At 43.6% G+C, this 27,306-nt stretch overlaps 1 protein-coding gene across 9 annotated transcripts in view; it reads left to right on the forward strand.

Moving 5' to 3' along the window:
* The window catches only part of TNRC6A (trinucleotide repeat containing adaptor 6A), a 104,743-nt gene that overhangs the window by 71,222 nt on the left and 6,215 nt on the right, over positions 1-27,306 (forward strand). For 8 of the 9 annotated variants that reach the window (XR_008666367.1, XR_008666368.1, XR_008666369.1 and 5 more), the window contains 12 exons: positions 893-973; positions 1,305-1,356; positions 5,418-5,560; positions 6,259-6,396; positions 6,775-6,903; positions 7,303-7,380; positions 7,639-7,849; positions 11,243-11,374; positions 22,310-22,468; positions 23,226-23,366; positions 25,202-25,309; positions 26,945-27,166. Coding sequence is in view for 6 of the 9 variants with exons in the window: in XM_055339507.1 (XP_055195482.1) it covers positions 893-973; positions 1,305-1,356; positions 5,418-5,560; positions 6,259-6,396; positions 6,775-6,903; positions 7,303-7,380; positions 7,639-7,849; positions 11,243-11,374; positions 22,310-22,468; positions 23,226-23,366; positions 25,202-25,309; positions 26,945-27,166 (1,594 nt within the window). In the remaining 3 variants the exon portion in view is untranslated. Of the gene's footprint in view, positions 1-892; positions 974-1,304; positions 1,357-5,417; positions 5,561-5,942; positions 6,090-6,258; positions 6,397-6,774; positions 6,904-7,302; positions 7,381-7,638; positions 7,850-11,242; positions 11,375-22,309; positions 22,469-23,225; positions 23,367-25,201; positions 25,310-26,944; positions 27,167-27,306 lie in introns of all 9 variants that reach the window. The other variant, XM_055339513.1, reaches the window with a different exon arrangement.

Consider the following 27,306-nt stretch of genomic DNA (forward strand, 5'->3'; position numbering starts at 1 on the left):
GACTTCAGAAAACTTGGCAAGGGTTAGGTGCTTGCTTCAGAGACCTGCACTTGGGGGGGATCGTGAAACTGTGTTCTGTCCCACGGTCGGAAGGAACAGGCGGTAGCAACGGGAAAGGGGAATTAAGGTCAGACCAAGAACAGCCCCGTGGTCTTCATATTCATTAGAGACCTTGGTCCCTGTGGCATCCAGCCTCCCCGACAGCCAGGCTCATGGTTCCTTGAGAGTGTGCCTCAAAGGCGTTTCTGTACTGCCTGTGCCCAGTCAACTACCGCACTGGCACCAAGGTGGAGGGGGGTGGGGGGAACCCCCAGCTCAGCTGCCATTGGAGTACTGTGTTCTCAGTGACACAAATTGAAATTTTAAAATAGTTTTTTTTTTTACATATATATAGTTTTTCAGTACATTGCGCGTAGCGTAATTAAATCGTGGGTTATGTCGGTTTCTTTGGACTAACCTGAGGAACCTAATGAGTACTTTTACTTTGGTGTGGTATGAGAATGCCACAAATAGAGGTTAAATTAAGCTCTTAGAACATAGTCCAGTTGTAAACTGGAAATTGTGTGATGAGCAGCTCTCCGTTATTGTGAGGACCTTTTTCTTTCTTTTTGTGGATCATCAAGGCCCTTTGCTTCCGTCTTTTCCTTCTGACTGCTTGCCGTTAGAGATTTCTCTGTACGTTACAGCTATACCAGAGGACTGGAGCAAAGGAAATTGAAAATTAAATAAGTTGATTTGTAATTGTTAACAACTCTGCTAAAAGTTGGTTGGAGGAGAAATTAATTGGCTAAAGATGAGAATTGGGAATTGTCTTGAAGTTTTATTAATCCATCACTGTACCTAGATCAATAGAGGTGGCCATGGCAGCTTTCTACTCTTTTGTTTTGCAAAGGGAACCATGAAAGGTGGAAACAAACAAGAAGAAGCATGGATAAATCCATTCGTTAAACAGTTTTCAAATATCAGTTTTTCGGTAAGTGTATTTTTATAGCAGCCCTTCTTTGAGTGATGGTCTGTAAATTTACCCTAACTTCAGTTTTTTGTTTTCTTAACAAATTATCTTTGAGTCTTTATGTATATGCTGGAGGTTAGAGTAAAATTGGCCATGAAGCTTTCTATCTTTTTACACTTTTAGCTAAAAACATTGATCACATATCTTATTTTTAAAATTTTCTTATTAGGCAGTGAAAAGAGTTTTGCAGTCCATTTGATTTTTGACAAATACTGAAATAAAGTAAAATTTTTCATTTTTATTTTCATTAATAAGTCAAGGCCCACTAACACAATGTGTTTTCTTGCTTCAGAGAGACTCACCCGAAGAAAATGTACAGAGCAATAAGATGGATCTTTCCGGAGGTAAGAAAAAGTTAAATCAGTTTGGGTGTGTATCCATCATTGATGGACAAATATATCGGTGATGTGATCCTTCTAAGTGAGCACTGACCTGGAACAGGCAAGGGGAGACCTGGGTTCCTATCATAGTATTCCTATCTCAGCATACACTAGGGTGCTATGGTTTATGAGTGCCACATACTGCCTTCTAAGTACAAATCACTGTGCACGTCTAACTAAGGTCATGGTGATTTTAGTCTGTGGCTACCTCAGATCTCATCCTGTCAAGAACGAGTTATCCAGGTTGAGTGATAGAGGCTTAGTAATTTAGGAAGCAGCAGAATCAAAGGCCCAGATTTTACGACAAAGACAGCCTGAACCATGCCAGAGAAATGGAAGTTGTTCCATGCAGTAGAAGAAATTGGTTGTGGTGTGATGCGGTGATGAGAGAAGGTTTGACTAGTGGAAGGTAATAGAAAACGAGGCAGGTGCTAAATCATGAGGAGCTGGGGTTTGAATTTCATTATCAAAGTAGGGGATTAAGTAATTTTAATCAGAATGACATGAGTGGGATTTATGTTTTTTAAAAAAACTATGGCTATAGGTTGAAAAGATCTTAGAACAGAAAAGATTGGCAGCAGAGGACTGACAAAAAGACAGATACCAAAAGTGGTTCTAGATTTGTTGTAGTAGCCAGTGAATATTTCAGAGCCCTAAACTAAGTCACAGTAGGTGAGAAGATTCTTAATTCAGTGGATATGAAGGAATTAGAATCAACAAAAATTGATAACCAGTCTGAACCAGTTCATTGTAGAGATGGAGGAGAGCATGTGATAAAAGCTGATTTCCAGCTTTCTTGCCGGTTGCTTCATAGGTGGTAGAGTTATCCTGTCGGTTTGAGTCCAGGCAGGAGAATGGACTACACAGTGATTTGAACAGGACAGGTTTGATATAAATATAAAGAATTATTAGTGTATAAGGGTTTGGCTAGTGAGAGGTAAGGAGACCACTAAAGAAGAGTAGCAGAGGTAAGGAGAAATCCCTAAACTTAGAACAGAGATAGTGTATCCATGGAGGAGGGCATATAATGCTAGGGCTGAGATCCCAACTCCTGGACCTGGCCCTCTGCTCATCGCATGGCAGAGACGTCACTGTGATGCCACCCCATGGAACTGCAGGAGATGCATATTCTGGGAAGGTGTCTCACTTGTGCTCTGCTACAAAACTGCCAAGGCAGCTGCTGGGGGGAAGGGTGAGCCTGGCAAGGGAGACACAGTCTGTCTTGTGGTGGTGTCTCCTGCATCCTCTGCTGACAAAGCTTCAGTGTCAGCTGGCAAAGGGAAAAATATGTAAGGGTCCAGATCTGTTTTGTTTTTGTTTTGTTTTGTTTTGTTTTGTTTCCAGGCCAGTAAAAGGTTAATTTAGAGCTGAGAGGCAGTGGGTAGATGATTGGTACAGACTCCCACCCACCCCCTTGACTACCCATCTTCAATATGCACACTTCTACATGCACTTATGTTCCATTGCAGTGGCTAGGCACCCCTGTCTTTCTTCTCAACAAGGTACAGCTTTCTTTCCCAAAAGTGAGGAAGTCTGCCCTCCAACCAAACTGAGGAGACTGACACAGCCCCAAGAGTCATTGCATTTATCATTGGCTATGCTATTACCACTTCAAGTCAGTCACAGTTGAAAGTGAAAGACTAAGTTGTAAAGTTAACTCTCCACAGCTTGTGAATAAAATAAAAATGGGAAAGAGAAGGAAGTAAGTGGTCAGCCTATAGAGACGACTACACTAAGTAACAAGCCATAAGAAACATGCAGAGGTCATTCTGCACTTGTTTCTGTCATTGGTCACAAGCTGTGGTTGATGTTCATGGCTTCTTTCTTGCAGCACCCATTGCATACTGTCCCACTCTCAGCCAGCACCTCAGCACCCTGGGGTCCTTTGCTGGTCGAGTCACGCAAACTATTCTTCCCAGAGAGTCTTAGCCCTTAATCATCTCCTTTTCTTGATTGCTGTAGTTTCTCATTAACCTTTACTAGGTTAGTAAAGGCTCAGAAATACTAAGGAGCACCTCCCAGAGAATCCCCTGGGTTTCAGAGTCCTCCGAGCCTTCATTCTGTATTACAAAACCCATTTCCCCTTGGTGATCAGAAGCAATCACTCTGGGCAACCGGGGTGGCTCAGCGGTTTAGCGCCACCTTCAGCCCAGGGTGTGATCCTGGAGACCCGGGGTGGAGTCCCACATCAGACTCACTGCATGGAGCCTGCTTCTCCCTCTGCCTGTGTCTCTGCCTCTCTCTGTGTCTCTCATGAATAAATAAATAAAATCTTAAAAAAAAAAAAAAAAAACAATCACTCCAGCCAGTAGACAAGTCCCTTTTTGCCTGGTGGCTCAGTGGCACAAGAAAGACAAAATGTCCAGGTGCTCTGTTCATCTTCCAATTCAGCTGACTGATGTGTGATGAAAGAAAGCATTTTCTTTCTTGAGGATTGTGATCTCCAAACCTACAGAGTTGCCAGAGCAGAAAGTAAGAATTCTGAGAGACATCTTAATAGAGAAGCCACTCCAGCTCTCACCTTTTGATTCCCAGACCTCTATATTCTGGTGTTGTGGGAGACACTGTGTCTTGTTAGGCAGAAGCTTATTCCTCCCCACCCCCCTTTTAAGATGTGTTTGTTTATTTGAGAGAGAGAGAGAGAGAGCATGAGCAGGAGAGGCAGGAGGAGAGAGAAACTCAAGTGGACTCCGCACTGAGCACAGAGCCCAGTATGGAGCTTGAGATGATGACCTAAGCCAAAACCAAGCGTCAAATACCTGACTGTGCCCCCAGATGCCCCAGAAGCACATCCTTGCCCCCCACCCCTACTCTCGACTTGCTTCGTAACCAGTTCTATCTATCAGTTTGGCTAGCTATTTTGGGGTGATGATGTATGTGGTCAGACCAGTTGATCCCATGGGCGTGATCCCATTACTGTCCTTCCTTTGCTATGGAGTGTGTTCCTTGATCAGACATGGTAGAGTGAGAATGAGGCCTTCTGTGAGACCATAGATGGCAGAAGCTTTATGGGCAGGAAAAGCAAAGTCACATCCAGAATATGGGATCTGTTCTTGTGGGGACTAGGCTCTGCCTCCTCCATGGCTCACTGAATGGCAGAGAAGTTGCTGTGCCACTGTGCTGGTGGAATTTGCTGGAAATCTGCCCTCTAAGGTGCTGGGAAAAGCTTTTTGTAGAGAAGGGTCTCACTAAAGACACTGCTACAAAGCAGTTTGGAGGTATGTGGGAATGCTGGGAGACGCTGGCCAGGGGGTGTTGCCGAGCGCCATGAGCTGCAAGAGTGGAAGCTGCTGAATGAGTTGAACCTCCTCCTGCAGTGGCTCTCCAGCGCCCTCTACTGATGAAGTCTTGGCACCAACTGGCCCAAGAAAAAAAAAGTAAAGCGTCCAGATGTGTTTTCACTGAGCAGTCGAAAAGGGTGAATTTGGGGCCAAGAGACAGTAAATCAATAAGTGGCCATTATTAGAGATAAGAAATACATAGGAATAGTGGATTCAGTAGGTAAGAAATTGAGTTTAAAGATGCAGAGAAGTCAGAATGAGAAGAGTAACGGACAAAGGAAGACCTGAGAGAGGGGATGATGTGAACCTGTCTAGTCTCCAGTTCCCTCATCTGCTTGCTAATGGGGGTAGTAATAGTAACGTTATTACCAGCATTAAATTAGAACACACAATTCAAACAGTACCTGGCACATAGTACATATCTATCAGATGGTGCCTTGTTGTGGTGTCTGTTTTAGTTATTTGTAACTGGAAACTATCTCTTTATTATTAAGCAAATTAAAGATGACCAAAAAGTCTTAACCATCATTACTGGTCTGTTTTCAAGTTAATTGGTTCAAATAGCAGTATCTGCTAAACCTAACTTCTGAGGAATGCAAGATTTATTGAATGTATTTTTTTACATGTCCTTGTCAAGGCAAAAAGTCCTCCCAGGGGAAGTGAATGTTTTGCTTGCTGCTGTGTAAATTTGTCTGAATCAGTGAGATTGTCTTCCTACGTAACATAGTTTCCTGTATTTCTTAGGAATGTTACAGGACAAACGAATGGAGATAGATAAACATAGCCTAAATATTGGTGATTACAATCGAACGGTCGGGAAAGGCCCTGGTTCTCGGCCTCAGATTTCCAAAGAGTCTTCCATGGAGCGCAGCCCTTACTTTGATAAGGTAAGTCATTTGTTTGTTTTGTTTTGTTTTGTTTTACCCCTGTGGCTGATAAATACACTTAATAGCGTAATTTTCTCATGAGTGGTTTAGAGCATTTAATATAAGGTACTATATAATCTGGTACTATTACTGGATTTGTAGTTCATTCTCTTCTTTATGTTTCAGTTTAGCATAGGGATTGCATTTGTATTTTCTTCTTAATCCCGTAAAATGTGTCTGGTTCTTTTGTGTACTTTAGAATTAACACTAATCTCTTCTGTTTTCTACCCGTTTCCTGTTGGTGCTGCAATGTCACGTGACTTCTCTTCTGTTCCTGCAATGATTTCTCCCTTCTGCTTGTTTGCTTGGCTGGTGTTGCACATCTTTCTGTCTGTCCACTCAGGATGGCATTGTAGCAGATGAATCCCAAAACATGCAGTTTATGTCCAGTCAAAGCATGAAGCTTCCCCCTTCAAATAGTGCACTACCTAACCAGGCCCTTGGCTCCATAGCAGGGCTGGGTATGCAAAACTTGAATTCTGTTAGACAGGTAAGTCCATGTGTGTATTTTAGGCTCTCTGTTGAATGATTTGTATAAGTAATGAGATCTCTCTTACATGTAGTTACTGTGTTTAAATCAATAATACAGTGTGGTATTGCAACATCTCTCCCTAAAGAATCCCACTGGTATTCTGTTGCTGTTGGCTTGGTTTTTGTAGAATGGCAATCCCAGTATGTTTGGTGTTGGAAACACAGCAGCACAACCCCGGGGCATGCAGCAGCCTCCAGCACAACCTCTTAGTTCATCTCAGCCTAATCTTCGTGCTCAAGTGCCTCCTCCATTACTCTCCCCTCAGGTAATCACTCTTGCCCTACTCTCTCCTATTGACCTGAAAAAACTTGATATTTGGATGAGGTAACGACGTAGTAGGGGGAAGAAAATGAGTCCACATTAAATGAAGCCTGAAATTGACCATTACCTTCCGTAAAACCTCTTGAGGGGAGGAGGGCAATAGCAAAGCAAATTGGTTGGTTTAAGATTCACTCCATCCTCTTTCATTTAACCCAGGAATGTATATATGAATCGGAAAGTAAAGGAAGACCAAGTATAACCAACCCTCCTAAGTAATAGTCCACAGATTTAATTGCTCTATTGACAACACAGAATATACCATACATTTAGTTAGTTTTGAGTTACGTGATCAACATTATTGACTTGCCATTGTGATCCTAAGGTTCCAGTTTCATTGCTGAAGTATGCACCAAACAACGGTGGCCTGAATCCGCTCTTTGGCCCTCAACAGGTAGCCATGCTGAACCAGCTATCCCAACTAAACCAGCTTTCTCAGATCTCCCAGTTACAGGTAAGTAGAGTAACGACCTTATACAGTATACATTTATTGAGCCTCTCTTGTGTGCGGGAAGTGTAACAAACAAAGCTGGCTGCAGTTGCCCTCTGGGAGCTTAGGGGGATCACGAGGACGGATCATGAACTCAAAGGGCAGGAGCTTTGAGAGCACCCCCAGCCAGGTCAGGATGGCAGAGAGGAAGGGTGGTGTGATCAGGGAAAATGTCCCTGGTGAAGTACAGGTTTCGACTGAATGAGAAACAGAATTCAACAGCGGCTCGAGGCCAGGGAATCCCAGGAAGAGGTTACCCTAGATGAGGCCACACTGTAGGTGTGTGTGTCCCATGTGGTCACCTGAAGCTCGTGCTTCTTTGATGCTGCAACACTGATGGCCTTTTTACCCCTTTGTCTCCAGAGATTGTTAGCGCAGCAGCAAAGGGCGCAGAGTCAGAGAAGCGTGCCTTCTGGGAACCGGCAGCAGCAAGACCAGCAGGTAGATCATATCCTTCCCCTGGCTTTGTTTAACCTGAACTCACTGCAGTGGAATTGTAATGAGATGCAAAATGCTTTTATTAAAAAGAATGAAATATGTGGTTAGTTAAGTCTCCTGTTTGTCTGGGAGTCATACTAACTGGTATATAGTGATTATTCCCTTCCTGCCAAGGAGGAGGAGGTGAATTCAGCAGCAAGGAGGAGTATTTGGCTGTGAATCCTATCTGTCCACTGTTTCCCAACATCTTGCTGTTTCCAGGGTCGACCTCTTAGCGTGCAGCAGCAGATGATGCAGCAGTCCCGGCAACTCGATCCCAGCCTGTTGGTGAAGCAGCAGACCCCGCCATCTCAGCAGCAGCCACTCCATCAGCCAGCCATGAAATCCTTCCTCGAGAATGTCATGCCCCACACTACACCTGAGCTGCAGAAAGGGCCATCACCAATAAATGCTTTCAGCAACTTCCCGATAGGTGGGTTTCTCGTGGGGCTGAGCATTCAGCTAATGCTCGAGGGCCACGGGCTTTTACTGTGTCTTCTCCCCAAGCGGCAGAGGTCTGTCCCATTGGGGAAAACATGCTGGCCCTGGGGTCTCTTCCCTCTCCAAGAGCTGCCTTGGTTCTTGTGGGTTCAGCTGGCACTCTTGCTTTGCAAGGCCTGTCTCTGTGCAAGAAAGTGACACTGCCTCCAAAACTCCCTGCCCTTTAGAGTGGGTTAGAATAAAGATGAAGTTGCTCTCAAGTTTCCTCGTAGAGCAGAATGGGAAAGGTTCTCAGAAACTGTATGCCAGAGACACCCTGAGCCATGCTGCTCTGTAGGAGCAGCTGGGAACAGTCACTTTTGTCTTTAAGACCCTGGAATTGTGATCATTACCTAAATCCTTAGGGATGATCTCTGATATGACTTTCTAGTCAAGGTGAGCTGATCACCCTGGTCACCCCTAAAGTTGGTCCCTTGTCTTTTTCTTCGTTCTGTCCCCAGGCTTTTATTCCTTTGGGAAATTTCAGGCCTGGATGTTTTCACCTTCTTTGGGACTCTTTTCTCCTTATGTCTTTGATTCTGTTTTGAACCTTGATTGTTCCCACCCTCTTCATTGCATCTTTTCTTCCTGTCTTTTCCCTTAAAATGGTTTCTTGTAAACCAGCTTGGTTGGTTGCTATCCCAGACAGTTAGCTAGCATGTTCTAGGCTTTGGGCAGGGGGCTGGGGCCTGCTGTTGCTTCACCCTGGCTGGACTGTGCACAATTTGGCTTCCCTGGCATTCCATGGACTCTTCAGCTAGGACATAGGTTGCACTCTGAGTCCTTGGGATTGTTAGCAATCTCTTTACGTTTCCAGAAGCAGGCTCTTATCAGTTACCACTGTGGGTGAATACCTTAGAAGCCATTTGTTGGTGACCAGGTGATCTTGGAGACAGTAGTATGGTGGTGAAAGAATACTCCAGCACAGTGAGAGGTTGTGAGGTGACTCTTGTGTTTGCATACTGGACCTATAAATTGGGCCAATGAGGAGATAAGTTTCTAAATATGGGATTTCCTGTTCTGATAGACTTTATGGCAAGAGATACTTTTAGGGGTGCCTGGGAAGGTCAGTCCGACTTTTGGTTCTGGCTCAGGTCGTGATCTCAGGATTGTGAGATTGAGCCCCTGTCAGGCTCTGCACTCAGCACAGAGTCTGCTTGAGATTCTTTCCCCTCCCTCACTCCTGCTCCTCCCTCTGCGTCTGCTTGCACGTGCGTGCACACTCTCCCTCTCTCTCTGTTTCAAATGAATATGAGAGAGAGAGAGAGAGAGCTACTTCTTCCTGGTTAAGAAGTCTGTGTAACCCATACAAACATGGTATGGTTGTCTAAATCAGGCATTGGCAGACTAGAGCCTGTAGACCAGATTTGGCCAGCTGCTGGTTTTATAAATAAAGTTTTATTGGAACACAGTTGTACTCTTTTGTTAATGTATTTTCTGTGGCTGCTTTTTTGCTACAACAGAAAGGCATAGAGACACAGACCTTGTGGCCACAGACCTGAGATACAGTTACTGTCTGAACCTTCACAGAAAAATTTGTCAGGTCTTGGGTCTAGTTGAGGAGTCCAGAGAAGTGGCAAATGTAATTGCTGTTTCCAAAAATAGGGATGATATTAGAGAATTCACATTATTAAAGTTTTTAAGTTTGACGTCATATCACATGGACTGTCATCAAACCCCAGTATTTAAAACCATTTGTTTGGGGATGCCTGGGTGGCTCAGCTGTTGAGTGTCTGCCTTCGGTTCAGGGCATGATTCCTGGATCTGGGATCAAGTCCCTCATTGGGCTCCTTGTGGGGAGCTTGCTTCTCCCTCTGCCTGTGTCTCTGCCTCTCTCCCTGTGTCTCTCATGAATAAAAATCTTAAAAAAAAAAAAAACAACACACATTTGTTTTGAAACCTTAGAATAAGAACCACCTGACCATGTGTTGAAGATTCTGGCTCCCACTAAAAAGTCTTTTTTTAATCAGCATCTCACATGATTCTGATGTTGATGATCCCTGGGTCACGCTTAAGAAATCCTCGCTTACCGGTCAGTTTTCTGACCAGAATATTTAAGATTGAAATTTCCATCCTTATTCCAAGAGAATATCTGAACCTGATGTGTGTCATCAGTAAAGTTCAAGGAAATTGCGCCCTGAGACATGGGTGCCTCACCCTTAAGAATAGTTGTTAGAGCAAGACATTTTTACTTTTAAATGACAGTGTCTTTTGTCTGGTCAGCCAGTTGAAAATTGTTATTTACAAGCAAAAGATAACTGAAAGTGATCCTATTTCTTCATGCATGGTGCTCTTGGGAAATAGCTAATGAGATCTGTTTTAGGGACGCCTGGTGGCTTATTGGGTTGAATGTGTGACTCTTGGTTTCAGCTCAGGTCATGATCCTCAGAGCTGTGAGATCGAGCCCCATGTGGGGTGTGTGCTCCCCCCCCTCACCTCCATGCCACCCCACGTGCACACTCTAATAAATAAATAATTCTTGTTTAAAAAAATAAAAGACCTATTTTATTAGAGATAAACTTTAATCTTTGGCTTCCATAATTATCTCTTACCAAGAAATTGTAAAATAATCAAAATTAGGGACGCCTGGGTGGCTCAGTGGTTGAGCATCTGCCTTCAGCTCAGGGCGTGATCTCAGGTTCCTGGGATTGAGTCCTGCATCAGGCTCCCTGCAAGGATCCTACTTCTCCCCATGCCTGTGTCTGCCTCTCTCTTGGTCTCTTATGAATAAATAAAATCTTTTTTTAAAAAAGTAATCAAAATTATATGGAGAAACAGTTTTCCACAGTTAATGCAATTATAGTTTTAACAGTTTTGTGGTTTGAAAACATTGGGTTATTGAATATTAGAATAGCTATTTAGGATTTCTATTTGTTGCTTTCATTGATAACGTAGCCATGGCTCTTTCAATGTTGTTTCTGCAAGCCTTGGCTAGGGGCCCAGAGAGTCTGTTCTGCCTGCCTTGCCTTGTCTGTAATCATTTGGCTATGCCACATTTGCAGGGTGATATTTATTAAGACACATTCACAGGATTGAAAACAGATTAGTTACATGTGTTTTTCTAGAAAATGGAAGTTGTGGTATCAGAAGGAAAGTGTGCTATGTTTTATAAAGTGGTTTTTCAGGACACCCTGGGGGGCTCAGTGCTTGAGTGTCTGCCTTTGGCTCGGGTTGTGATCCCAGGTCCTGGGATTGAGTCTGGCACCAGGCTTCCCACAGAGAGTCTGCTGCTCTCCCTGCCTGTCTCTGCTTCTCTCTGTGTGTCTCTCATGAATGAATAAATAAAATCTTTAAAAAAAATTGTTTATGAAGTGGTTTTTCTATTAAAGTATTATTTTATGTTTAGGCTTGAACTCAAACTTGAATGTAAATATGGATATGAACAGTATTAAAGAGCCACAGTCAAGACTAAGGAAGTGGACTACAGTGGACAGCATTTCTGTGAACACATCTTTGGATCAAAACTCCAGCAAACATGGTAGGAAATACATTTTTGCATGTTACACATACAAAAAATGTAGAATACTAAATATAGGCCTTTATTTTATTGTCTTTATTATTTATTTTTAGGAGGGGGTGGGATAGATAGGGGCAGAAAGAGAGAGAGAATCTTAAGCAGACTCCACACCCAGGACAGAGCCCCAGCACCCAGCTCAGTCTCATGGTCAAGAATTGGAGGCTTAACCAGCTGAGCCACCCAGGTGTCCCCTAACCCTAGACCTTTATTTTATTTAATTTATTATTAGAAATTTGTACCTCTTAACTTATTTTCTTTTTTTAAAGATTTTATTTATTTATTCATGGAGACACACAGAGAGAGAGAGGCAGAGACATAGGCAGAGAGAGAAGCAGGCTCTATGCAGGAAGCCCGATGTGGGACTTGATCCCAGGACTCCAACACGCCCCAGGCCAAAGGCAGGCGCTCAACTGCTGGGCCTCCCAGGCATCCCTCTTAGCTTATTCTTTTTTTTTTTTTTTTAAAGGTTTTATTTATTTTATTAGAGAGAGAGCACAAGCAGGGGGAGCAGCAGGCAGAAGGAGAAGGAGAAGCAGACTCCCCGCTGAACAGACATGGGGCTGGATCTCAGGGCTCCAGGATCATGACCTGAGCTAAAGTCAGATGCTAAACCGACTGAGCCACCCAGGCACCCCTATTGTATTTTCAATGTCTGTTTTCATAGCCAAATCCTCTTAGAATGTTTCCTCATTACTGAAAAATGCTTTATTAGTTACTGAATTAGTTAAAAAAAAAAGCAAAATTAACCTTTATTACAGCTATTGTACAAAATAGAGATTAAATATACATTTGTGTTTTAAAAATTCTTCCCCCTTTGATGGTTATTTAGGTTTTTGCAGTTTTCTTGTTCTAATGTTATACTTAACATTTAGTCAATTTAGTATGATGAGGGTATTAATTCCCAGCAGAATTTGATTCTGCCATTTTTATTTAATGGCACATTTTCTTCATATATTTTATTGCTATGTGTAAATCATTTATAGATTCAATATTATTTTTTCCTCACCCATCAGTTTAATTTTTTTTAAATCTCATTTTCACCTTATCAAATATTATCACTTCACCTGTATTAATTAAATATTTTCTGCTTTCCAAGGACTGTGAATATATAGGTACATATGGACATGCATGCACAGTTGAGTATATGTGAGGAAAAATACCCTGAAGGAACTCATTGGTGCAGAAAATAAGTATGTGAAGAACTTTAGTACACTGTGATAAGTACTATGAACATGATTCCATATGATGGTACAAATAGCATGATAATGTGAAGTCCATTGGAAGATTGAGTCAGAAATGAGGAATGGTGGGTGTGGTAGGTGTGGAAGGGCTTCACAGAGACTGCTGTGCCGAGTCTTCCACTTTATCACACAGAGAAGTAGAGAAAGAGGAACAAAAACAGTATGTAGCATTTGAAACGTTCAAAAACAGAACAGTCTGATGGGTTCTGTTGTGTGGGCCTGTCACAGGTGAAGGGACAAAGAGGAAGGAGGAAGGCAAAACTAGGATAGTAGGTATGGAGCAAATCGCAGACCACTTTATGCTCTAAGTCATTTAAAACTTGAAAGTGGTGGCTATCCAGTGGCAAAGAAGACTCAAGGCGCAGTATGAGACAAAAGGCCATGGATGTGGAAGAAGTGCACCAGAATGAGCCTTAGAATTAAGGACAGGAGGGCTGGCTGTGTAACCTAACTCCTTGGGCAAGCATGGGATCATGGGTAACATGACAGCTTGCAGGGAACATTGGTTGGGTGGGAGCATGAGAGTGTGGTTGTGCAGGTAACAGGGGGCGTAAATGTGGGAATCAGAGGCCTGGTGGGACAGATACTGAATGGATTTTAGGCTTGTTGGGCCTGGTATTTGGGGGATTGCCCAATACCCAGTAAGAAATTAGAAATAGAGGCCAGCACTCAAGAAAAATCTGAGCTAGAATAAGGTTTGGTACTCATCAGAATGTTGAGGTCGTGGACAGAGATACAGTTGCCCAGAGGGACAGAGCCCAGAAAGAACAAGGACAGCATCCTGGAGCCGTGCATGGTGAAAGGAGTGGCTGGAGAGGTCAGATGTACAGAACTAGCAAAACATTTCCACCATATGGTTTTCTGTCTTCTCAGGTTAAAATGAATTTTCCTGTGTCTGCCTTTCGTATCCAAGCCTGAGTTTCTTTGTAAAAATGACCTCTCCCTTCCCTTGCACTGCTGTGGTGGACATTACCATCCCTCATGTGTTGCCCAGTGCTCAAGGTCCTGGCTGATGGCATGTCTTAATATACAACAGTCCTTGGGCAACATAGGTTTTGAAGTCAGATACACTTGGTATTCCATCCCAGTTCCTAAACTTCTTAAGCCATGGTGTTTACATCTACAAAAGGAAATGATACCTCCCAGAATTGTTGAGAGGACTGAACAAGGTAGCTCAGCTCTCCCTTGTTGCCTAGAACCTGGTGTGTAGGCATGGGGCAGCGGGTGCAGGCTTCCTGTAAGCAACCTGTTAATCTTGTTTGCTTTTGATTGACTTCAGTTAATAAAGTGGTTTTGTGTTTTGTCTTCTTTTTTAAACTTAGTATCAATCATCATTTTTAACTGTATTTTATTGCATACAGTTTTCTTTTGCACAAATCTATAATTCGCTTAAACAATAAATATTTTTATTACTGTATACATAGCAATTTATTTATTTACTTATTTAAAGATTTTATTTATTTATTCATAGACACAGAGAGAGGCAGAGACACAGACAGAGGGAGAAGCAGGCTCCATGCAGGGAGCCTGATGTGGGACTCGATCCCGGGTCTCCAGGATCACACCCCAGGCTGCAGGCGGCACCAAACTGCTGTGCCACCGGGGCTGCCCATACATAGCAATTTAATGAATGCATTCTGGGAGTGTTCTTTGCAGAATACAGAGGAAGAGGTGAATACTTTTTCTCTTCAGTCTAGATCCCTGTCATATTTTTCCTCCTACCCCATTCTTCATTTACTTAATTGACATTTGAAAATTAGTCATTCTTTCTTTGTTTTTTATTTTTAATTTCTTTTATTTTTTAAGATTTTATTTATTCATGAGAGACACAGAGAGGCAGAGGCACAGGCAGAGGGAGAATTAGGCGCCACGCAGGGAGCCCTACATGGGACTTGATCCCGGGTCCCCAGGATCACGCCCTGGGCCGAAGGCAGACGCTCAACCACTGAGCCACCCAGGCGGCCCCGTTTCTTTGTTTTTTAAAAGTATTTTTCTCCGATTCCTGGATGGCTCAGTCAGTTAAGCATCTGGCTCTTGATTTCAGCTCACATCATGATCTCAGGGTTGTGGGATCAAGCCCTCTGTAAGGCTCTTCACTCAGTGTGGGGTCTACTTGAGATTCTCTCCCTCTCCCACTACCCCTTCCACCAACTCCTGCTTGCTTGTTCACTCTCTCTAAAATCCTTAAAAAAATTTTTTAAATATTTTTCTATCAGTAATACAGATTACTTGATATTTACCTGTTCTCTCACCCCCAGAATGTTCTTGTTTTCTCTACGTTAGCAGGTGGCATAATTAATATTAGGTAACAAGGCCAGTAGTCTTCATTTCCTAGGTACTATTGATGTCTCCAGACTTTTATTTTATCCCCTTAAAATCAAGAATGTTTGATAGGATGTATTACTCTGTTTGGTTGCTTTTATTCTTTCTTTATGGTTATATTTTTTCTTCTTTGTAAAAGTGACTTCAGAAATAATCCTTGAGCTGGTTGTGGTTTTGGTCTTCAGCTCCAGAAAGGACAGTTAGTTTGATACCTGTATTTAAAAGCCTTCTGAATTTCAAGTCTTAGAATGTTGGCTTTTTTAGGGACACTGGATCACTCAATCGGTTAAATATCCAACTCTTAATATTGGCTCAGGTCATGATCTCAGAGTTGTGAGATAAGCCCTGCATCAGGCTCTGTGCTGGGTGTGGAGTGTGCTTGAGATTCTCTCCCTTTGGCCCACTCATACTAGCTCGCTTTCTCTCAAGAAAAAAAAAAAAAAAAAAAAAAAGGAGGGCACCTACCTGGATGTCTCAGTCAGTTGTCTGTCTCTAGCTCAGGTCATGATCCTGGGGTCCCAGGATCCAGCCCCACATCAGGGTCCTTGCTCAGCAGGGAGTCTGCTTCTTCTACCCCTTACCACTGCCTGTGCTCTCATGCTCTCTCTTTCAAACAAATAAAATCTTTAAAAAAGGGCGGGGGGGGAATAATGGCCTTTTAAAAAAGCACTTCAATCTTAACTTTTTTTTTTTTTTTTTGGTTTTCAATCTTTTTAAAGAAAATGCTTTTTCTTATAATGATAACCCTCCAGTTATTCTCACTTGCTCCCCGAACTGCTCCTTTTTGATCAGTGGCTCCTCCTCTCTCCCCTTGGTATCTTTCTCTCTCCTGGCAGAGACTTAGAATCTTCTTCTTGGGTTCACTCTTTGTTGGCTTTGTTTTCCCTCCTCCTAATACAAAATTAAACAGGGGCACCTTGGTGGCTCAGTGGTTGAGCATCTGCCTTTGGCTCAGGGCATGATCCCAGTGTCCTGGGATCAAGTCCCATGTTGGGCTCCCCACAAGGAGCGTACTTCTCCCTGTGCCTGTGTCTCTGCCTCTTTCTCTGTCTCTCATGAATAAATAAAAGTTTAAAAAAAAAAAAAAGAAATGTTATCCTATTATGTTAATACTTTGGTGTAATTTTCCTTTTTCCCTTACAAAAAAAAATTCACATCTAAGTGTATTCAGGAGGGCTCTCTCCCAAAGCTGCCAGCCCACATGTTACGTTTTGTTAGACCCTCACTATTTTGAAAGTCATCTTTTTGAACCAACATCTATGTAAACATTCAGGCAATTTCACATACAAATTCTGACTTATTGCATCTCATTAGAAATACAGAGGTCTGGGAATCTCTGGGTGGCTCAGCTGTTTAACACCTACCTGCATTTGGCCCAGGGCGTGATCCTGGAGTCCCGGGATCTAGTCCCACGTCTGGCTCTCTGTATGGAGCCTGCTTCTTCCTCTGCATGTGTGTCTTTGCCCCCCCCCCCCCTCTCTCTCATGAATAAGTAAATCTTTTAAAAAAGAAAAAGGAAGAAATACAGAGGTCTGGCGGCCCCCGGCTCCAAAGCAGTACACACGCAGAGCAGAGTAGCCCACAGCCCATGCGCTTGCGGCTCATTGTCCTCCCTATTGTCTTCTCTCCTCAGCTTAGTGCTGGTGTCATTTGCCTTTGCCCTTACTTGGGACTGTGGGAGGGTTTTTTGCTTCATTTCTCTTCTCACTCCCCTCACACCTGTGCCCCTCCTCTCTTTGGTGAAGAGAGATTTTCCTATAGTCCCTAACCGGGGAAATATTTCCCCATAGTGGTGTTTTTGTTTGGAGAAGGACCATGGCATTTTGCCTGTAACCGGCCTCCTTTGCTTCTTTATAAATGCTGAGCAGCCTTGCTGGCATTTGTGCTTCCCTGTTATAGATAAGAGGGGCTGTTATCCCCTAGCAGTAGAGCAGCATAGAGGTCATTGTTAAGAGGGGTGATGTAATAGTCACATTCAGGCTTACATCAGACATAAGCTGAGCCCGTGGGGAGGAGAGGCCTGTGGGGAAGGCCTTGGCTGGCATTGACCACTTGCAACACAATCTTAGGTGGGTTGTCTTCTTATCACCATTTAGCTCTAGTAAGTTAATTTTGGAGCAAGAAGAAAGAGCAAGTGCAGGAGATCTTGTGTGTCAGAGGTGGCCAAGACCACTTTCAAGTTCAGTGGTTTACCAGAAGAATTGACAGAACTCAGAAAAGCTGTAATACCCATGGTTATGAGTATTAATTACAGCAAAAGAATCAATTGAAAGTTAGCAGGGGAAAAAGACGCTTCAGGCACAGTCCAGGAGAAATTTCCTATTGTCCTCTCCCATTGGAGTTTCACAGACCTAATTCTCCAGCAATGATGTGTGAAACCACATACAAAGTACTGCCGACCAAAGAAGCTCTCCCAAGATTGATGTCCTGGGTTTCTACTGTGGCCAGTCATAATAGTCATCGAGCACCTGCACCAGTCAGTCCCCAATCCCCTGCAGACCTGTCAGAGGTCAGATAAAAACACAGTATGAGGGCAGCCCTGGTGGCGCAGCGGTTTAGCGCCGCTTGCAGCCCGGGGTGTGATCCTGGAGACCCGGGATCGAGTCCCATGTCGGGCGTCCTGTGTGGAGCCTGCTTCTCCCTCTGCCTGTGTCTCTGCCTCTCTCTCACTCTCTCTGAATGAATAAATAAATAAATCTTTAAAAAAAAAAAAAAAAAACACAGTATGACCCAGGCCAGGCCTTAGATAGACAGATACAGGTGTTCACCAGAAGTCACGTTATTGCCATAAACGATCTGGTATGGCTGAGGCCCAGGGTCTGCAAAGGTACTCTTACCTGCAGGGTATTCTCTGGGCTTGGAGGAGTTGAGAGCCAGGCCTGAAGCTCTTTGTACACTGGACCTACTGTGCTAATAACCCTTTACTGCACAACCCCCAGAGTAAAGAAAGCTAGATTTATTAAGGGAAATAGGGTGGAATGGAGGCAAGGACATCTGATCAGAAAATTGTGTATCACAGAAGGATTGGACTAAATTCTGTGATGCTTTATGGTCCTAAGATTCTGCAACTAGAAGGCCATTTATAAAATCTTTTCCCGGGGATCCCTGGGTGGCTCAGCGGTTTAGCGCCTGCCTTTGGCCCAGGGCACGATCCTGGAGTCCCACGTCGGGCTCCCGGCATGGAGCCTGCTTCTCCCTCCTCCTGTGTCTCTGCCTCTCTCTCTCTCTCTCTCTCTCTGTCTATCATAAATAAATAAGTAAATAAATAAATCTTAAAAAAAAAAACCCCTCCACAATTTCAGAAAAAAATAAAAACAGATACCACATTTTCAAAGAGTTTTTAAAGAGTCTATAGAGAAATAGAAGGCATAAAATAATAAAAAACTGGGACCAAATATATGTCAAATTGATAAATATAAATGGGCCAAGCTAATTAATTAAATATGAAAGAAATTCACATTGAATCATAAAGCAAAATCCAAATCTTTGCTGCATACAAGGGACCCAAAACAAAGTAATTCAGAAGGCTTTGCTGGTGTGCAAAAGAACGAACAAACCAAAACAGCAACCATGGTAAGCAGAATTGTTAGGACTTTGTGATTTAAGATGATACGGGAGCCAGGTGAGCCTCTTTGCTTTCTAACTTAAGCAACATCATATCTATTCCTCTGATTAATACCAAAAGGATATTTTTGTGACATTTGTTCCTTTCTGTTGGATTTTATCCTGAAACTTTATTTGACTAAACATATCTTAAAGGTCAGTTTGCTGATTTGTGAACATTGGACTAATGATTATCAGAAATTGACGGTGAGATAGTCATGTGGCAGAAAGAACTTTGAACCCTAAATCAAACAGATCTGAATTCTAAGTCGAATTTGCCATTTGGTGGCATACCCATTTGGAATTTTTCTAAAGAATGGGAATGGTAGTTGACTCAGATGACAAAATGGCAAAATAAATATCCTGGATTTGAGAGCTAACTCTGCTATTTATTAGCTATTGGCAAATAACTTAACCTTTACCTTCTAAATGGGAATCTGGTGTACCTCCTGTGGTGTCTTGATGATGAATAAGGCAACACCTGCAGAGCACTTAAGCACTAGGACAGGGTGGGACTCTACTACCCTTTACTGGCCTGTCAGCATGGACTTTCTCTTAGTTACTGCCTTCGTGGTTGGCTCACAACACACCTGCCTTTTTTTTTTTTTTTTTTTTTTTTAAGGATTCTATTTATTCATGAGAGACATAGAGAGAGAGGCAGAGACATAGGCAGAGGGAGAAGCAGGCTCCATGCAGGGAGCCTGATGTGGGACTCGATCCTGGGACTCCAGGATCATGCCCTGAGCCCAAGGCAGGCGCTCAACCACTGAGCCACCCAGGCGTCCCAGCACACTTGCCTCTTAAGACCACGGTGTGTCTCCAGTGCAAATCCAGGCCTGCTCGCTTCCATCTACACCTGCCACCCATACAACCCTACCTTCCATTTTCTGCACCTCCTCCCATGCAGTGGTTAATAGAACATAACTGTACTGTAGCTGCCTTTATGTCCAGCCTGTTTTCCTTGTTAATAAAGTGAAGTTTTAATAAGTAGAAGCGGATTGATTTTATTTTTTATTTATTTTTTACTGAAAGAGGGGAATACTTAGATCTCAGGTTCTTGCAGAAGAGTGGATCACTTAAAATTCAGCGTCTGTGCTTGCTTACTGTGTATTACTTGCAACTGCTACTTTGTTCATACCCCACTCAGCTGCGGGTGGGGCAGTGATTTTAATTCACTTTACAAAAAAGTGATTTTAATTCACTTTACAAAAAAGACACACTTTTCACTCAGATCAAAGTAAGTAGATAAGGAAGCAAGAGAAGAGAGGGGATGGAATTGGTGGAATAAGTGTGCCAAGTCAGGAATCGGTTGATGCACACCAGCACTGGTGACATGAGGTCCTGTCAAAAGGCCAGCTCTGCTACCGGAAGAACTGATCCAGAAAGTTGGGCGCTATGACTGCAACCAGGGGATCCTTTGTCACGGAGTAAACAAGGCTAAAGCAACATTTAGGGCTCTGCTGTATTTTTCCAGACACTCATAGCAGAGCAGCCTTGTGTCTGTGATGAAGGCTTTTCCTCACACCTGCTTCAGAGCTGGCAGGAGTGGGTGGGTGTTGGTTTTCCTCTTCACCCTCTCTCCTCCTAACTAGCAAGCGTGCATCCTTACATTGGGTTATTGAAGCTAGAAGCTTAGTTCACATATAATGCAATTATCTTTTTAAAAGTATGGCTCGGTGACTTTTAGTATCTGAGTTGTGCGAGTTGAACATTTCCCCTGTCCCAGAAGAGCCCTGGAGGAGTTTCTCCTTGCACCGCACCTTCCCTTCCCTCCCAGTCGTGCACAAGAACGAGTCTGTGTGCCGTGGATTTGCCTGTGCTGGACGATTCATGGCGGTGGAACCATATGTGATCCAGTCTTCTGTGATGGGCCTTTGTTGGTGCGGCATGGTGTTCTCAGGGTTCATCTGCGTGCAAACACGTATGCGCGTTTGTATTTACATTTGTATCGGACAGTGCCATATTTGGTTGATCCATTCATCTTGTGCTGGATATTTGGGTCTAAAAGATGTACTTGATTTCTTCCTTTCTCCGGCCTCCACACCCAATCCATCTGTGAATGGTGCCCGTGCTCCTTCCACAGGGCACAGTTGGCTGCCTCGAGTTCTCTGCTGGCATGCCTTCGGTTCTCCATGCTGCAGCTGCGGTGATCTCAGGACAAATCAGGCGGTGTCACAATGTAAAGAACTCCTTGCTGGGTGCCGCAAAGCCCTGCAGGAGGGGGTTGCAAAATCCGATGCCTTCAGGAACAGTCAGGGTTGGCAGGGCCTGGGGTAGCCAGAGCACGCACTGCACACCGCAGGGTTCTGCTTCATGTTACTCTCCTGGTGTTTGTCAGAACTTTATTTCAGGGGTGCCTGGGGGCACTCAGTTAAGCATCTGCCTTTGGCTCAAGTCATGATCTCGGGGTCCTGGGATCAAGCCCCGAGTTGGGCTCTCTGCTCAGGAGCCTGCTTCTCCATCTCCTTCTGCCCTGCCCTTTCCCCTGCTCATGCGTGCTCTTGGTGCACGTGCGTGCGCTCTCTCTCTTAAATAAATAAAATCTTTTTTTAAAAAAAATGGTCTTTCAGTTCCTCACACATGCCAAGCTGCTTTTCTCCTCGGGTCTTTGTGCAGGCTGTTCCTACTGCCCAGAGTCTCCTCCCTGGACCTTTCTTGCATGCCAGCGTGGCCCTCCCTCTGTTCCCTTTCCATCCTCTGTGTACCCACCAGGCTGTTGGTAGACTATGCTGTAGTGTGGCCCTGCCCCTTGGTCTGTGCCTCCACAGGACCAGCACATAGTGTGGCAGCCCAAGCTGTTCTGCTAGGGGGCGAGGGGGTGTTCGCTTGTGTAAAGCATTAATCATTTTAAGATGTGTTCAGAGATGAGTATGGAGGATAAATCGCCAGAAAACAAATGACCGTTTATAAGCAAGAGTAAGTTGTCTTTTTGTGGGATTGCACACTCAATTCAGTAACAGGTATCTTTACCGATGCCGTATATAGTCACAACGGTTGTGTGTATAGGTAGAAATGTAAACATCCTGATAAAGGATATTTGTTTTCATTATATACAGCGGTCATAGCAGTTTCCTGGATTCTCAGATACCTCTCTGCCACTTGCAGTGTTCTCCACCGTAATTCTTTCTTTACCATAGCCGTGCTTCTTCCCTCCAATTCTCCTTATTCACCAACCTCCCAACAGCACACATCCCCCTGATAAGGAGTCCACTGTGCCTTTTTTTTTTTTTTTTTAATTCATGAGAGACAGACAGGCAGAGGGAGAAGCAGGCTCCACACAGGGAGCCCGACGTGGGACTCGATCCCAGGTCTCCAGGATCATGCCCTGGGCCGAAGGCAGTGCTAAACCGCCGAGCCACCCAGGCTGCCCCACTGTGCTTGTTTTTAATTCAGACCAAAATACAAGTGTCTTAATGATTTGGAAATAAGTTTGTGCCCATACTCTGGTCACTTATTGATGATTATGGGCCCTGTTCTTCTCCTTAAAATAAAATTCACTTGATAATGTTCAGACCTCACAGGACAAAAGAGAACTAAAAGTGATTGAAGCCTGGAAGAGTTCAGAGTTTTCTTTTCCCCTTGCCTTTTCACTCAATCTACAGAACACAGTTTGGGACCACAGATACAATACAGAGTGTTCTTGTGATGCCTGAGGAAAATTAAGAAACTATAAGAAGTAAATTTGCTAGTGTATTTTTCCTCACATTCATTTTCATTTTTCTTTCTTTAGGTGCTATTTCAAGTGGTTTCAGGCTGGAAGAGTCTCCATTTGTTCCCTATGACTTTATGAACAGCAGTACTTCTCCAGCCAGCCCTCCGGGTTCAATAGGAGATGGCTGGCCACGTGCCAAATCGCCTAACGGCTCTAGCAGTGTTAACTGGCCACCAGGTAAAAGGCTGACGGCTTCTATCACAGTGCTTTGTTTCCATTGTGATTTCCTTATCTCTAGATGTTCTAGTGAAGTAGCCCAGTTCTGGCAGATTGGACTGACTTCTGCTAAGGGTGGGAAAAGTGCACACATGACGCATGGAAAGCTCAGCATTGAGTCTCAGGTAGAGGAGCCAGTCTGGCGTGTAACCAGGCAGTGAAGGGGGATTGAGCCTCACTGGCCGGTGTAAGGAAGAGCGTACAACCTTTGTTCAGTGTTCCTCTTCATCTGCGTCAGGGGACTAACTTGATGGTGTTTCATCCTGACTGAGGCATTATGAAAAATGCACTTACAGTCTTCCTTTCTGTTTGCATTGCTATAGCTCATAATCTAATAAAGCACTTTAAAATGTTACTGTTTAGGAGCAGCTGGCTGGCTCAGTCTGTAGAGCATACAGCTCTTGATCTCCAGGTTGTGAGTTTGAGCCTCACATTGGGTGTACAGTTTACTTAAAAATAAAATTTAAAAATAAAACGTTACAGTCTAAAAACATATAAACACAGATGATTTCATTTGCAAAAATATGCAAGTTTTTCATAAATAGCAGCTTATGTTACACTAATCATAGTACTGAATCAGCCTTTTAGAATGTTAGTATTAACTGGAAAATACTTAAGAATTGCATAGACATTAGGAGTATAATTTTTAAGATATTTAATAATGGATTTTTTTTAAGTGATGATTAAGCCTGAACTAATTTTAAGTTTTTGTTTCCAGAATTTCGCCCTGGTGAACCATGGAAAGGTTATCCAAACATTGACCCTGAAACTGACCCTTACGTCACTCCTGGCAGTGTCATAAACAATCTTTCAATTAATACTGTGCGGGAAGTTGACCACCTCAGGGACAGGAACAGTGGTACGTAGGCGGGTACAAATCAGAATTTCTGAATGATGCTAGATGACATGGTTTAAGAATGGCTCAAGGCAGATGTGAAACTTTCAGCCTGTCATAGCACCTGACATCCAAGGGAATCATGAAAATGAAAAGTGGATGCTCAGTTTTCCTATAGGTGACTCTTTGCCACTTTAAAAATGAGGAGGATTTATTATCACTAGATATGATAAACACATAGGTTTACTTAAAACAAAAGGACCAACAAATATTTGTCTTCCAGAAATTTTAGTAGCAACTGAAGGGTCGTTCCCTACCTTATAGCAAGTTTCAAGTTTCAGTATTGTATTAAGAAATGGATGTTTCTAAAGATTAAAAAGATTCAGGTAGTCTTCATTTATATAAAGAATATTATTCATTTATACACTGTGGTTGTTAAAGGACTTTTGTGTAAAGAAGCAATTTAGCTTTGTCTCTCTGAAAGTGAGTTTTTTGTTTTTTGTGGGTTTTTTTTTTCTTTTTTTAAGATTTTATTTATTGATTGATGAGAGACGCAGAGACACAGGCAGAGGGAGAGGCAGGCTCGGTTCCATGCAGGGAGCCCAACATGGGACTCGATCCCGGGTCTCCAGGATCACACCCTGGGCCGAAGACAGATGCTTAACTCTGAGCCACCCAGGCTTGCCCGAAAGTGAAAATTAAGACCAGTGAAGAGTCCTTCCAGTCCAGATACACTTTTTAATAAGTTATTGAATAAAATCATCCTACCACCTACCATATGGGGATTCCTCACCCCAGAGTAGAGTATTCTGTGTGTGCGCCAGAAGGAAGGTGAATGGAGTGAAAGAAAATATTTTCTGATTCTGTTCAAAACCTACACCCTCCTTTTCCTCTAAACCGTTCATAACAAGGTATAAAATGCTGTTTTACATTAAATGAATGACATTTTGTTGTGGGTGTTTGCCATATCACAGTGTAAGGAAAGAATCCTCCTCATTCTAAAATGACTGAATTTAACAGACAACTATGCAGAAGTAGTTAAAGTACCCTTTGCTTTCCCAGCAAAACAGTGGGGACAGAGCCAAGGGTAGAGCCTCACACAGCCTTGTATGTAGTTGATAGAAGAATCAGGCAGCGTGCAGAAACCGACTTCTTCCGTGTTTGTGGAAGATTGTTAGTCAGGAGAGTTTAGATCTGATGTTAGAAGAAGTGAACCATTGAAGGTTTTGAGAAGTCTTGCCATTGAGGGCAGGTGGTCTGATGGTGGTGGGCAAAAGGGATGGAGTGGGAAGCCAGAATGGAGCTGTTACAGATCCAGATGACAGTCCAGCCTGGGGCGAGAATGATGATCAACCAAGGGGTGGGGGGAGTCGAAAATAAGGGGAAAGCCTGGGTTTGTGAGGCTGCTGGGGGTGCGACAGAGGGTGAGGGCATGCTGGTGCTAGTGCCAGGGTGCTCTGGGTGTGGGGGTTCTGGTAAGATGTCGCTGTAGTTCAGACAGGGCTTGGGGGCAGGAGGAACTAGCCCTCCTTTTAGAGCCCAGATTGGTACTGAGAGCCAGCATTGTCTCAGAGTGTCACCGTGGAGTGCCTTCCCACAGGCAGTTCCGAGAGTCAGGCAGGGGAGGGAAGATGCCTCCCTGAGCCACCCCAAGTCAGAATGATGAGCAGGCCCTTTGGGTGCACTGCTGTGAAGGCAGGTAGGCAGGTGCAGCCTTGGGCACCGTCCCTGGGTCCCAGCATCCATTTCCTTCCTTGTGACCTTACTGTTACATTGAAGCCTCACTGGATGCTTCTGCTTATTCAAGTTGCCATGTCCCTTGTTCTGGGGCTGACTAATTGGGCTCTTCCCCCACATAGGGTCATCCTCATCCTTGAACACCACGCTGCCTTCAACTAGTGCCTGGTCATCCATTCGTGCCTCCAACTACAACGTTCCCCTCAGCAGTACAGCACAAAGCACTTCAGGTGGGCCTTGTCCTGGACTTGCCAAGGAATGGGGGAGCCAGCACCTGGGGCTGGGGTTGGGGCTAGGGCTATTGTGTGGAACTCTCCTCTCACTAGCTGAAGTCTTCTCGGGGAGGCAGGAGAATATATTTCCGAGCCTGGGAAAATACTTGACACCATTTGTCCCTTATTAAAGTTGACTATATTTTCTAAAACAACCCACTTTCGCTGAGCCAGTCTTGCTATCATCCAAGAGCCAGCTCAATTAAATGCAATTTCATGTGAAGCAGTTCTCAAAAGTAGCAGCTTTTATTTTTGTATTTTCCAAACCTTTGCAGACTGATACTTCTGTAAAGTATAGTAAACCTGAACTTGGAATTGTTAGAAAGCGATCCCATAATTGGGGGCCTGTGGCAATGGCAGACCGTTGTCCGTTTACAGACGCTCGCTCTGAATTTCTGTACATACTCTGTCCCAGACCAGTGAGAACCTGCGTAGTGACCAGTCTTCCGACCACACTTTGACTCACTCTGATTTAAAGGATTTGCACTTTAAAAATCAAGTAGAAAAGTAGTGGACAGTGACAGAAGTGATACAATTTTCCATGCACTTCTGCCCTCTCCTGGTTTTTTTAGGATTATCTTCAAATAGTTTACTGTGGGCCTGATCACTGCACACCCCCACCACCATGAAGCAGCACACGTCAGGGAGTGAGCTATTTATTTATTTATTTATTTATTTTTTATTTTATTTTATTTATTCTATTTATCTTTTATTTATTTATTTATTTATTTATTTATTTATTTATTTATTTATTTATTTATTTATTTATTTATTTATTTATGAAAGTCACAGAGAGAGAGAGGAAAGGGAGAGGAGGGCAGAGACACAGGCAGAGGGAGAAGCAGGCTCCATGCACCGGGAGCCCGACGTGGGATTCGATCCCGGGTCTCCAGGATCGCGCCCCCGGCCAAAGGCAGGCGCCAAACCACTGCGCCACCCAGGGATCCCTCTTTTTTGTTTTTTAAAGCCAGGCAGGCCTGAGTTTGAATCCTGGCTGTGCATGGGACCCATAGGCAAGTTGCTTAAGCTCTCTTCCTAGGTAGAATGTGTGTCAGGATTAGAGGTAGTATGCACCACGTGCCCAGCAGCCTGGGGCTCGGCACAGAGAGGCACCTGGTGAACGTCTGCTCCGATGACTCCTTGAGCTGGGACTACTTTTGTATTCCTTTTTCCCGTGTGCAAACCAGAGTGTTCTAAAATCTATTTAATGACCTGTGACGATCTCGAGTGACTCAGTTAGAGTCATAAAGGTAAGGAGTTCCCAGTTGGTGTCTTAGGGCAATTGAAAGCAGTGTTTTTTTGTTTTGTTTTGATTTCGATTACAGTACAGTTTTGTACACTGAGCTAAGAATTTCATAAGTCTTGAAATTATTAATAACAGGCAACTGGTTTGAGTATTTTGAGTAAGGGAGTAGTTCCCTTTTGGCTTTTGTGGGGTTTTTTGGCAGTTTAGTTTGACTTGGGGATTTTTTAACAGAGTTCTTTTTGGCTGATTTGCTTTTCTTGGGAGAATGAGTGCTATCATTTAAATTTTCTCTTTTCTAAAAGCATTATCTCCACCCCCCCCCCTTTGTTTTTTTTCCCCGTGAGTAGCCAGAAATAGTGATTCCAAATTGACATGGTCTCCTGGTTCAGTTACAAACACCTCTCTGGCTCATGAGCTGTGGAAGGTCCCTTTACCACCTAAAAACATCACTGCTCCGTCCCGCCCACCTCCGGGACTCACTGGTCAGAAGCCACCCTTGTCTACGTGGGATAACTCTCCCCTTCGTGTAGGTGGAGGATGGGGAAATTCTGACGCCAGGTACACCCCAGGTAAGACAAACATGCTTCCTGGGATGGTTTCTTATGGTTTATTTGCTGAACAGGAACCAGTACCCACAGTTGAATCTAACAGAGACCTGTGCATTACCCACTGTGAATTAGGATTTGAATTTAAACAGACATGCAACTCC

Source organism: Nyctereutes procyonoides, unplaced genomic scaffold (genome assembly GCF_905146905.1).
Source record: "Nyctereutes procyonoides isolate TBG_1078 unplaced genomic scaffold, NYPRO_anot_genome, whole genome shotgun sequence".
Classification (NCBI taxonomy): domain Eukaryota; kingdom Metazoa; phylum Chordata; class Mammalia; order Carnivora; family Canidae; genus Nyctereutes; species Nyctereutes procyonoides.